A 12,418-nucleotide genomic window follows, 5' to 3' on the forward strand; every position below is an offset into this window, starting at 1 on the left:
GTATATATATATATATATATATATATATATATATATATATATATATATATATATATATATATATATATACATATATACATATATACATATACATATATATATATATATATATATATATATATATATATACATATATATATATACATATATATATATATATACACATATATATATATATAACTATTACTGTCTTGAAACGGCAAAAGACTTGAACTAATGACAATTATTATTATTATTATTATTATTATTATTATTATTATTGTTCAATTCGCATTTAAAGATAAATGAGTCCTATTACATAAATTGATGATTTGTAATGTATCCTGAGTTTCAGCTGCCTTAAATAACATGTATTTTGACCTTCCCAGAAAAGTAGAATCTCAGAACCTAAATAAAAAAAAAACCAAAAAAAAAACGACGCTTTCCACAATTAAAACAAAACAATCCCAGAGTTGCATCCTTATTAAGTAGCATTTTATTACATAATTAAATGTTGTAACATTAATACAGGATTCTAATAAATACATCCTGCATCGGCATAGCTGATAATATCCATGGACGCGATACAAGACTTTTTTGAATCCTCCCTCACCGTCTGTGAGTAGTTTTAAGACACACATTTATTCATGCTTTTATGTTCTCTTGTTTAGACTTTAATGACCAACACTAATCTCGGAGGTATTTGGGTGGAAGAAGAGTCACTGATAAACAGAAACTGTAATTGAGCTATTAATCAATGTAGTCAAATCAAGGGTACAGTCTTGTAAGGTGTCCAGGTATTAACAAATAATTGCAAAGTGGTGGCTAACACTGTCATGATGCGGTTTATGAATACCTGAAAAGCTTGCTGAAATAGAGTTGGAGAAATCAGAGACACGAAGGACAGGAAACAGTAGTTGAATCACCCAGTGTAAAGCTCTGGCTCAATGTTTAAGTAAATTACTACATGAAGCTGGTGAAGCCAGGCTGCCTTAACTTGCTTTATATGGCAATCTGAACCACTGTTTACATCATATTTCTTGTCAGCAGGGGTTTGTAGCTGTAGCTGCTCCTGGCCCTTTAAATCTCATTTAATGGAAGTCACAGGCATCATCGTTCCAAAAACATCCTGAAAACATCCTGCCTGGACATATTTTAACCAGTGCAGTCCCCATTTGTTAGCCTAATGTGTGCCTGCCCTCAGACTGACCCCAGAGGAGACACACTGAGAGGAGGTACAGCACAATGCTAATGGAACACATCCTGGACCTTTTATAGTCCACAGTTAAAACACCTGATCAACTTGTTCCACTGCCAGAAGCTGATAATCTACAACACATTAAATTAATTGCATGTTGGTCAAAATATCAACAATAGGAGCTCTTACAAAGACAGTGAGCTACAGCTACACATAGACTTCAAGTCCGATAGGAAGTTTGTGCGTGTTTGCGTGCGGGAAGAGAATAAAGCTGGACTACTCTTCAAAATCCTAGCATCGTCAGCCAGGAAGTTCAGCGGGATTTGGGAGGAGTCTAGTGCTGTGACCACTTGATGCTCTTCAGATCGACGCCTTCCTGAACCATCTCCCACAGAGGACTGAAAAGACAGAAGAATAAGGCAACGTCATGAGAAGAGAGTCTCCTGATGAATTCCAAGCTAGTGCTCCACGCCTAACCATAATTTAACATAGGGTCCATAACTCCTTGTGAGCTAAATCAATTTAAAGCCTATCTTTCTTGACTTACTTACGTATTCTATATTTAAGGGTTATTTCCAGTTTTATATTTACAAATAGTATAATCCATAAACGTTACTCCGAGGACCATTATGCTATACTGTAAGGTTTGAGTACAACTGGTGAAAATGCATGAAAAAAAATGGTGGCAAATATTCACCTGTGTTAGCAGAAAACTCACCTCATCTCTCGGAGTCTGCTGACCTGTTGGATGCATTTATCTGCGGTGTAGTTCACTTCTTCCTCTGTGGTGAACCTGCCAATGCCAAACCTATGACACACACACACACACACACACACACTTTTGACTCCTACTTTGTACCAGTGCAAACAGCAAGAACACTACTGCCATTGGGAAATTATCAGTTCGTGAAAACTGTGCAATATTTTAGATACTTCTTGAATGAGAGGCACGTGTGTTTGGCTCACACACTGCCCTCCAGATGAAAGTGTTTTTTTTCTTTAAATCTAGATTGAAGATACAGTGACCAGTGTTTGTACCTTATGGAAGAGTGTGCAAGATCTTCATCTGCTCCTATCGCTCGTAGGACATACGATGGCTCCAGTGATGCTGACGTACATGCGCTACGGAGACACACATTTGGAAAAACCTTTATTTTTATTTAGCCAGCTTTAACAGCAAGTATAGCAGAATAAGAAAAGTAATTCACACTCATATGTATTTCTGCATTATTGACTTAAACTCCAGACTGCAACATTTTGAAGAGTGCCTGACCTCCCAGATGACAGGGCGACATCCTTCAGTGCCATCAGCAGACTCTCCCCTTCCACATAGGCAAAGGACAGGTTGATACACCCTGAAAAAACAAAAACAAAAAGAAAGAAATATATCAAGGTACAGTAAGGTGTCTGATTAAGTGAGAGCTGTGGTGTTTTTTTTGCTTCTTTTTGTTATTTCTGTGTAACTATACCAGAGTAGCGCTGTTCTGGATCTCCATTCAGGATGACGTCAGGAATCGCAGACATGATCTTCTGGACCATATGATTAGCCAGCATGGAGATTCTCTCATGATCATACTGTGCACAAGTTGCATGAAGAATAAGGAAGACTCTTCAAACAGACTTTATTCAGCAAAGCTTGGCGGGTTAATTTTTTACCTCCATTTCCTGCTGGGCGATGCTGCAGGCTGCTCCGAGTCCAACAGCCAGCGGGGTGGGGACAGTGCCGGAACGCAGGCCTCTCTCCTGCCCGCCCCCGTTCTGCAGAGGCTCCAAGCGAACCCGGGGCCTGCGACGCACGTACAACGCACCCACACCTGTAAAAATACATGCGAGAAAGGCTAGCATTAATTCTGGGGTGTCACAAGGATCAATAGTTAATCCCCTTCTGTTTAAGAAACAATGGAGAAAATAAAGAACATTTACTCACAATGACACTTTTGTTTTTTTTTGGTTTTTCCCTTTTACATTTCATTTGGATTATTTTACAGTTTCAGTCTGGGGCGTTGCTGTGAGTGTATTTGGACATTTTTCTGAACAATAACCAACACTAATAAATATGCAATCCTCAACTAACTAAACATCTATCATTCACTGCTAACCTTTGGGGCCATATATCTTGTGACCACTTATGGACATCAGATCAACCTTCCAGTCAGAGACATTGAGTGGAATCTTTCCAACAGCCTGGGCACCGTCCGTGTGAAGAAAGACTCCCTTAGAACGACAAATGCGACCTGCAGATGGAAGGGGAATGACAATGTAATGTTTCAATGTGAAAGTAAAAGTAAAACCTAATCAGACACTCAGATGTAAACTAGAAGACACTGGCAATGCCGTCACAGGTTTAAAGAAATTTAATAAATATTGAATTGCTCATAAAAGTTGAAACACTAACCAATCTCTGTGATGGGCTGTTTGACTCCGATCTCATTGTTCACAGTCATCACTGAGACCAAAGAGGTGTCAGGACGAATGGAAGCCTCCAGCAGCTAAATACAAAAGACACACAGTCCTGAATAAACACAATGACTTTAACACAAAGTCTGAACTTGTTGATATCTCGTAACACTCAGCAGGTGTACCTCAAGGTCCACCAATCCATTCTTCTGGACTGGTAGGTAGGTGACATTGAATCCTTCAGCCTCCAGAACTCGACATGAATCCAAAACACACTTGTGTTCTGTCTGAGTGGTGATCACGTGGCGCTTCTTGGCCTGGTAGAACCTTGCAACACCCTGCAGCGCGAAAGATGATCATTGGTCACTATTTTCACATCCAAACAAGGTTGTTAACTAGCTGGTCAATCAAAGTAGCAGTCATTTCTGAAGATACTGCGATATTGAAATAATGTGACAACACGTTATGAGGATATTTTTTACCATACTGTTCACAATAAACTGAGGGAATGACAGTGGAGGATCTCCACTATCAACGATAGAGTAGGAGTAGAGGGAAGGACCTTTATAGCCATGTTGTTGGACTCTGTAGCTCCGCTGGTGAAGATGATCTCTCTGGGATCAGCTCCAATCAGGTCTGCCACTTGCTGCTCAGGGTCAAAGAAACAACAGTTACTTTCTGTCAATCTATATTAGAATAAAATAGTTTAAACTTATCCTTAAAAAAACAAAAACAAAACAAAACCCTCCAGTCTCTACAAACCTTCCTGGCTGTTTCCATGGCAGTCTCACTCTCCCAGCCATACGCGTGAGTTCTGGAGTGAGGGTTACCATAGTAGTTCACTTGGTAGGGCAACATGGCATCCAACACCCTTGGGTCCTAATAAGACACACATTAAGAATACAACTCTGTCTAGTACAGCATCTGGACAAGCTATCAAAGCATCACAGTTGCTGATGGTTACCATAGGCGTGGTGGCCTGGAAGTCCATGTAAAGAGGTCGGAGCTCATCTTTCTCCAGTTCCTGTTTCTTTACCAACTCTGCAGCCCACAAACAACAAAGATAATCAGTTTATATGGATCAATGGTAACTGCTCTAGTAGGAATACAAGGTTTCATATTGTTCTATGTAGCGAATAACTGCAGCATGATATCACCAGCATGGATAATTTGGCTTAGTCATTGTCATGTTGTGATGCTCACAGCTTCCATCCAGTGAGTGAGACAGAGAAAGATACACGTTGGCACGTCTGTAATTAAACATTAATGATACTAAAATACCTACGAAGAAATGCATCACTAAAATGTGTTATTTAAAAAAAAAAAAAAAGGGTTAGTTATACAAAAACTGTAGACTATGACTATTATGAATCTGGCAAACCTTGTCAGACAAAATCATAACAAAATGAATGAGAGGCTTTCACGATCAAGTTGCATTCAGTGCACCTACAGTTTTCGCAAACTCGAAAACAAAGCTGATGGGGGAGGAAGGTGGTAGATCATGGCAAATCCTGTTTATAATGCAAATAAAGGGGGAATGAAGGAAACCCTTGAAAAGCAAGTTAGTTCATTTGAAAGAACTGTTATGAACAGCCGAGGTGTACAATTTAAGACAACTGACACTGGTTTTTAAGAAGTTATTTCTTGCTACTTTAGCCAAATTGTAAACGCACTCTTGTGCGTCAAAGTGAAACGTTTCATCAGAGGAGTTTGTGATCGCTGAGAACTGCGTCACTTGCGGATTAGCTTCGTGCTAGCTACTTCTATGCTATATTACCAAACCGAATCTGCGTCGGAATGCTGTTACCTTTCTGCAGGGTACTGATAGCTCTTCGGTCGGCACCAAGTCGGAGAGGGATCCAAGAAGCAGGCCTGAGCAGCCGAGAGGTGACAGTCTTGCTTGGGGAAAGCATCTTCACTTGGAGACCCACTGACCTCCAATAGCGACGCAATAAAACTCAACAAATGACCGACGAAATCCGAGTTCAAAGACCCGGTATATCGGCTGTTCTCTGCTGAGCAAAACACAGATCTAACTTCTAAACCAGAACTTTGTAAAGGGATAAAAGCATGCACACAGACAGGTCTAGTCGCTCGTTATGAGACGAGAGATGCCGCTGACACAAGTCAACATGTGGACAGAAACCGTCACTTCCGATTAAGACTTTCAAAATAAAGTAGATCACGTTTTGTCAACCCCACAAAAAAGAAGAGATGTGGACCGGGCTAGCAGATGGCGCATATATTTTCCTTAGTAAAAGTTTATAATATACAATGTTTACGTTTCTCAATTTATTTGTACTGTTACATCTACCAAATATTATATTTTGTGTCAATGTCATCATGAGTCCGCAATTTCACTCAAATTGCTGCAATATCATTGTTGCACAAGAAACGGAAGCCGGGGCGGGACTTCTCTTTGTTTGCTGCGCGTTCATTGGTCCCGACGCGCTGTTTTTGTCGGAAGGGCAATAGTTCAGGATGCCAGTAAACAACCCCGAATTACATGAACAGCGACTATCTTCTTCGAAGTACTGAGGCAGCTAAGAAAAAAAATGTAAATGGAGACGTACAAATCAATTTCCAATCATTATTTCAGTTTAAAATGTTTTTCCACATTTAGTCCTCGCTCCCCTTCTCCCCAACAGAATTTTAAGTTTCATTTCACCTTCCACGCCACTTGGTGGCGGTACGCCGCTTCTTGGCGAATCAGGAAGTAGTGAAGACTCCGTGCTCTGACAGCAAGTATGCGCATCTACTCGAAGCTGTTTTCCCCACTCATGTAATAATAAGATAATTTTCTTTATTTCGGAAAGAAGCGTGACAAAGAAGAGAAGGCCACAACGGCGACGAATCCAGCTCGGAGGTAAAGCGCCCTTAGTTTTGTTAGAGCAACTAAAAACGCAAATGATAATAATAATACTGAAGTCTAGCTAACAGGCTAAACTGTCAGTTTGTCGGCTGTCAGTTGAACACGGTCGTACTGTTATGGTGGAGTAAGTTTGTATCTCAGATCAATAAAACAAATCGCAGTGCCTTAACAATTACCGGAGTTCAACGGTGCTTTATTACGACTTTTAAATCTGTAATTAAAATGCTCATGTACTGTACTGTAACAAAGCGCAATGAGGATAAATACACTATATTTCTCTTTCAAACCGGGCCCAGTGTTTATTTTTGTTCATTAAAAAAAAAAAAAAAAAGAGGCGTGTATCAGCTTCAACCGCGCACAGCTCTTCGGTACTGATTCTAAGGCGATTCCATCTAACTCTGAAACATGCGTTCCAGGCGACACCATGCAAGTGGAACCCGCAGCAGCTGATCATCGACGTCGTGTTTGATACAGAATCGTCCGTCGCTCTCCCGTCACGATGGGGACCACGATGAGCGAGCCGTGCATCTATGACAAGTTGTCCGAGAGCATCGACATCCTCCGCCAGTCGGGGTACCGCTACGGGATGTCGGAGCGGGAGATCGAGAGGCTGATCAAGCAGGTTCTGGAGACCAACGAGCCCAGGAGGGAACCTCCGGAATTCCCCATCCTCAGGGCCACCATCAAGGTCGGCGTCAGTTAGCAGCTGTGTTTTAAGTGCCTCAGCTCTCGCATCGTACAATCAGGTTGTCCCGTTACAAAAAAAAAAAAGAAATCCATTCACAGGAGTCAATTGCCCTTTTAAATTGCTTGTTACAAATACAATGTTGTAAGTTATAATTAAATAGGACATTATTCTCCCCTTTTTATTTATCCCTATTTCTGTTTTGTCACCAGCTGGCTCAACTTGAATTAAACAGTTTGTTGATTGTGTTTCAGTCTTGCTCGGTGTTCCATGTTGAAGAGAGCACTGACGCTGGCTCTGTCATCCCTGTTCTCCTCTAGTTTGTGGTGGCGGTGGGCTTCCTGCTGGTCGCCGTGCTGGCCTTCACCTACCCTCAGAATGCTCCGCAGTTGGGCCTGGTCAACCTGGGCCCTTACAACTGGTCCTCTCCTCTGAGCCACGTCCGCCTTCTGTCTCTTCCCATTGCCAAGAAGTACAACCTGCAAGGTCTCAAGCACACTCGCACACTTTTGCTCTAAAGAAAGTTCTATTTAAACTTACCTTGTACCTAAAGGGATAGGGTTAGGACGAGGGCCTATATGGTACAGCCCATTGGTGTAACCATGGCGAGTCTATTATTGCACAACTAATCAGCAATAAGGCTTTACTGAGAACTCACTTTACGTCAGCACTAAGCAGCGCAGTCTCGATTTGAATTACATCAAACAAAATTTCTTAAGGTTTAACTGAAAATCAGCCTTGCTGCCTTGCAAGCACCAATTATTTGTGGTTATCTTTGTGCAACCTGAGGCCATATTTCCAATGTTTAGATTGTGATAAAGAAAAAAAAAAGCTTTCGGTCTCAGTAGCAAAAATCTGTTTTTGCATTTCACTTTAAAAAAAAACAATCCTAAAACACACTTGTACAAATTAGCACCAGTGAAACAATTTCTAGTGTTCTGAGTGACAGATTCCTTGTTGCTTTTGGAATCATTTTGAATGGCTTAACTTCCTTTTCTTTGGAAAAAAAAAAAAAAAAGAATCACTGCGTGTGTGTGCGTTGTAGGATTCCACGAGTGGTGGAACGCCGCCCCTCTCAGGCAGAATCTGGTCAACTGTTCGGGCTGTGCCGAGATCTCCTCAGTGCTTGAAGTCCCAGAGAGCCTCCGAGGGACGGTGGCGCTGCGGCGAGGACCGCAGCTTGTGCTGCTGAAGGTCAGAGGCCAGCGCAGTGGGCATTCTGCCACTGGGCGACAAAGCTCTCTGTAGTCGAACTGTGAGGAGCGGCTGGGCGCTGAAAAAAAACAAAACCCTTGTCAACCATCCGTCCATTTTCAACACCCGCTTCCTCCTGCACTCAGGGTTGTAGGGCAATGAATGGGCCGCCATCTTGGAGTCTGGGGGCCTGCGATGAACGTGTTCTTTGCATTCAGACCGTTCCCTGTCCACCTCCGTGTCTGCAGGGAGGGGAGTCGCTCAGCGTGCAGCGGCAGCAGCTGGAGGAGCTCTACCTGGCTCACTCAGGCTCCATGTCCATCCTGCTGGAGGAGGAGGAGGACGGCAGCGTGCACAGCGACAACCTCCGCCTCCCGCAAGGACCCGCCAACTTCACCCTTCTCTGGTACACATTCCTCTTCAGGGCTTTCTGTAGTGGTTTTTAACAGTGCTGGGAACCACATTGTGTTCTCCACACTGTCCCTGAGAGTTCAGTCATCCAGCAGATCACCAATTAAATGTGTGATTTCCAGGAGGTTCAGCTATGGGACCAGGGAGAAGGTGTTGAGATGGCTCTTTCCAAAGGCTGAGCTCTGCCCCCTGCTGGACAGTGCCGGGACCATCGTGCAGCGCTGCCTCGTCACTCACAGTACGAACTCTCAGAGCAAGGTCAGTTCAACCGAGCGCGCTCAGTCTGAAACTGACAGACCGCAGGGCTGCGTTTAATCTTCAGACGACCTCTCTCCGGACCTTTGCCTTGAAATGAGCAGTTAAACACTTCAGGCGATGAGACATTGTGATCGAATACTGGATCATTGACCCAGCGCATCTTGTGTGTGTCAGGGCGTCGGGGTGTTCGGCTGGCTGGTGGTGGGCGAGGGACTCCCCACGGTTCGAGTTCTGCCTGTCCAACACTGTCAGAAGCACTGCAGCTCCTTCAACCTGTGGCTGACGCCCGGAGACATGGGTAACACAGAGCAAGTTGGCCTTGTTAAAACGGCATCACGAGTAATCACGAGTAGGGATGCACCGATACCACTTTTCTAACAGAATGAGTAGAGTAATAATGAGTACTTGGAATTACTTCGATTTCCCCCCCCCCACAGATGTTCTGTTATTGGAACATTCCTCAGCATGTTTTTCTAGAATATGTGTGGGCAAACTATGGCCCGTGGGCCATATGCGGCCCGTGAAACTTTTTAATCCGGCCCACCGGCCTTGAAGAAATTATATTGATAAAAACAACCATCTATATTTTATTTATTTATTCTGATATATCTACATCTACTGTTTATTGTGAGAGCTTTAACGCTGCAACTCACTCTGGCCTGTCTGCCACTCTGGCTACTTCTCTCGGCCCTCTGGAGCCTGGGTCTGCTCTAGGTTTCTTCCCACAGGGCAGTTTTACCTGGCCACTGTCGCACTTTGCTTGTTCAGGGGGCCCAGTTGGTTCCTTTTTCTCTGATTGGACAAAGCACTTTGAGACGTTTTTGGATCTGATTTAGTGCTGAACAAATAAAAGTTGATTGATTGATATTAATAGTAAGTAAGTCGTAAAAAAAGCTGTATTTCAACCATTATTCAGTGTTTTAAGAGCAATTTCAATACAGACTCAAATGAATACCGTGGGGCTTCAAAGACACTGATTTTGTTGCAACTCATTGGTTCCTTTTTTTAAATTGACATTAAAGCACATATTTTCTACATATTCATATGTATATAATAGATCATATACATGATCTATTTTATTCTCCTATGGGTCACCAAAACCCTCATCCTTGTACTCCTGCTCCGGCCCCCTCTGTCACATTTTAGAACCCATTGTTGCCCACCAGTCCAAAAGTTTGACAAATTGACATAATATAACTGGTGTTGGTGTCTTGGTACTCAACTCCGGTGTCGGTATCGATAACCGGTACTGGTATCTGCATTGGTGCATCCCTACAAATAATGCTCCAACACGGCAACATCTGCGGCGCACAAATAACCCTTTGACCTTTTGCCCTCCCCCCACTCCCTCGGCAGTGTACGCGGACCCCCGGTACTGGCAGATGGAGCTGTTCCCCGGCCGAGGCCAGAACATCATCTGCGACGGATCGGCCTTCTAAGCCTTCAGCTCGAGGACGGAAGCTCAGGGACGCGCTGCCGCCGCGACAAGCACATCGCACGTGAATGTGTCCTCTTCCTGCCGAGACGTTTTTCGGAGCTCACTGGTCTTTCTCCCGTGCGGCCTCTCGCCCACCAATGCCTTAAAAGCCAGCCCCCCCGCCCCCCGTCAGATATAACGTCCACCCCAGCGTGTGTCCGAGGACTGGAACCCACTTCACACCAGACGCTGATTTAAAACTCACAAAAAACTTTCCAGACTGCAGAAGAAGTCAACGGTCGTCTCGCCTCCCCCTCCTCCCCCGCAGCGCTGCTTTGCCGGGCTCGTGCCAATAGCTTCAAACTGGTCACTACCAATTGAAACAAGTTGACGGACTCGCGGGGGACGTCTCGTTGGTGGTGTCGCTCTGAGTCTAGAATATTGGCTCGCAACAACAATTTGTTAGCTGATTTAGAAACTCCAGTGTTGTGCTGAGCAGGGGCCAATTGTTTTTTTTTTTAATCAAGGAGTCAATCAGGTTTATGGGCAAATTAGTGTTATTATTAATGGAAAAATGTTCAACATATTGATTGCCTTAAAGTCAATTAGGGAGTTTTTTTTTGTTTCGATCAACATTTTTATCATTATCATCTCACGACAGTTACATTATTATGCGGTGAAAACCAGGATCCTGGTCTTTCTCTGGATTCGGTTCATTAGCCAAAACAACAATGCTGATATAATTGCCGTGCGCGCTGAACACCACGGCATCGGCACACACTAATGATCGGAAATCCAGCAGGTCCTTAAAATAACTACTCAAGAAACTGCCTAGAAATCTTACCGAGCTGCATTAGACAAAGTTGAAAACCATGTGTTGGTGGGTTTGATGGGTCAAAGGGCACCGATCTGGAATCCAGGACGTGGGAGTTGTGCACCACAATATTGTACCGTAGCCGGGGTAAAGTGTCATTCTCTCTCTATCTGTCATTGTGCTGAACACAAGTGGGCATCAGCTGCAGCTTGTAAAGAGCTTTTACTTTGCATTTGCAACACTGATGTGAGATGATGCTGCTGACTGGAAACAGGTTGATCAGCTGAGCTAATCTGTCCGCATCTCACACACAAGAGCCTAATGTCACTTTTTGTTGTGCATTCCGGGAGTCAGAAGTTACGTTACAACATAATTCCTGAAGCTTTTTCCTTCATTTCGTAAAGTTAAATAGCCAGTTTGTCCAGATGTTTGCAGAAAATTCTCCCCAGAAATAAATCCAGTGCTGTACTCTGGGCAGACTGGCCCTTTAACAGCTCCTCTCATTCTCAGCAACCTGCGCAGCACAAACATCCATCAGGCGCCGTCATCCTCTAGTGATTTTTTTTTTCTCAAACTGATTTCACAGACAAAAGCTGCTTCTCTGACTTCAGTGTTGTTATTTATTGTTAAGATTGTATGTATATTTGTTGAAGCCATTCATTTTCAGGAATGTGTCGTAATATGAATACGCTGTGATCAGTATGGGACGGATGAACGGCTCTGTGACACAGCAGGTGAAAACGTGTTCATTTGAGCTTCAGTGGGTCTTTTGCAAGCCCGAGCAGCTCGTCAGTTTGCCAAAGTGGTGGGTCAGTTGGAGTTTTGAGATGTTTTTCTGCCTAATTCCTTTGTTTCTGTTTCATGAAAAACCCACCAGCCAGGAGCAATTGAGCAGAGTTTGAATGAATATTTTAAAAATGCCTCTTTGCATGGAAGATATCAAGAGTTTAATGAGAGGGGCTTGTCCTATACTTGCGTGAGTTAATTGGATTTTTCTCTAAACAAAACAACAACTCACTGAGAATAAACAATTTGAGTTTGGTGAGGAATCATTTTAACTTTGAAAATGAATGTCCCTTGAGTCAAGTGAGTTGTGGAATTGAAAGAGGAAATGTAGCGTTGAAACCCTCCACTTTCGTAAAAAAGAGGACGTTAAACTCTGAACTCGGTTTCAGAAGTGAATGAGGCGGTTC

General features: G+C 43.2%; 2 protein-coding genes across 2 annotated transcripts; one reads left to right on the forward strand and one right to left on the reverse strand.

Annotated features, from left to right (window-relative positions):
• Positions 1 to 457: 457 nt before the first annotated feature.
• Positions 458 to 5,702, reverse strand: nfs1 (NFS1 cysteine desulfurase). Its single transcript, XM_076025129.1, has 13 exons — positions 5,382 to 5,702; positions 4,539 to 4,615; positions 4,337 to 4,453; positions 4,137 to 4,220; positions 3,760 to 3,912; positions 3,573 to 3,666; positions 3,277 to 3,411; positions 2,834 to 2,991; positions 2,647 to 2,752; positions 2,451 to 2,532; positions 2,216 to 2,299; positions 1,896 to 1,985; positions 458 to 1,575 (listed from the first exon to the last, which is right to left on the reverse strand). The coding sequence occupies exons 1-13, from the start codon at positions 5,485 to 5,487 to the stop codon at positions 1,512 to 1,514; spliced, it is 1,350 nt and encodes a 449-aa protein (XP_075881244.1). The 5' UTR covers positions 5,488 to 5,702; the 3' UTR covers positions 458 to 1,511.
• A 473-nt stretch (positions 5,703 to 6,175) lies between these two features.
• cunh6orf89 (chromosome unknown C6orf89 homolog) lies at positions 6,176 to 12,230 on the forward strand. The gene is made up of 8 exons (XM_076025130.1): positions 6,176 to 6,440; positions 6,863 to 7,134; positions 7,452 to 7,617; positions 8,177 to 8,325; positions 8,574 to 8,731; positions 8,859 to 8,994; positions 9,169 to 9,292; positions 10,351 to 12,230. Exons 2-8 carry the CDS (start codon positions 6,946 to 6,948, stop codon positions 10,431 to 10,433), a joined length of 1,005 nt encoding a protein of 334 aa, XP_075881245.1. The 5' UTR covers positions 6,176 to 6,440; positions 6,863 to 6,945; the 3' UTR covers positions 10,434 to 12,230.
• The last annotated feature ends 188 nt before the right edge of the window (positions 12,231 to 12,418 follow it).

Source organism: Nelusetta ayraudi, unplaced genomic scaffold (genome assembly GCF_046127955.1).
Source record: "Nelusetta ayraudi isolate G7.1 ecotype Tasmania unplaced genomic scaffold, CSIRO-AGI_Nayr_v1 ptg000017l, whole genome shotgun sequence".
NCBI classification, from domain to species: domain Eukaryota; kingdom Metazoa; phylum Chordata; class Actinopteri; order Tetraodontiformes; family Monacanthidae; genus Nelusetta; species Nelusetta ayraudi.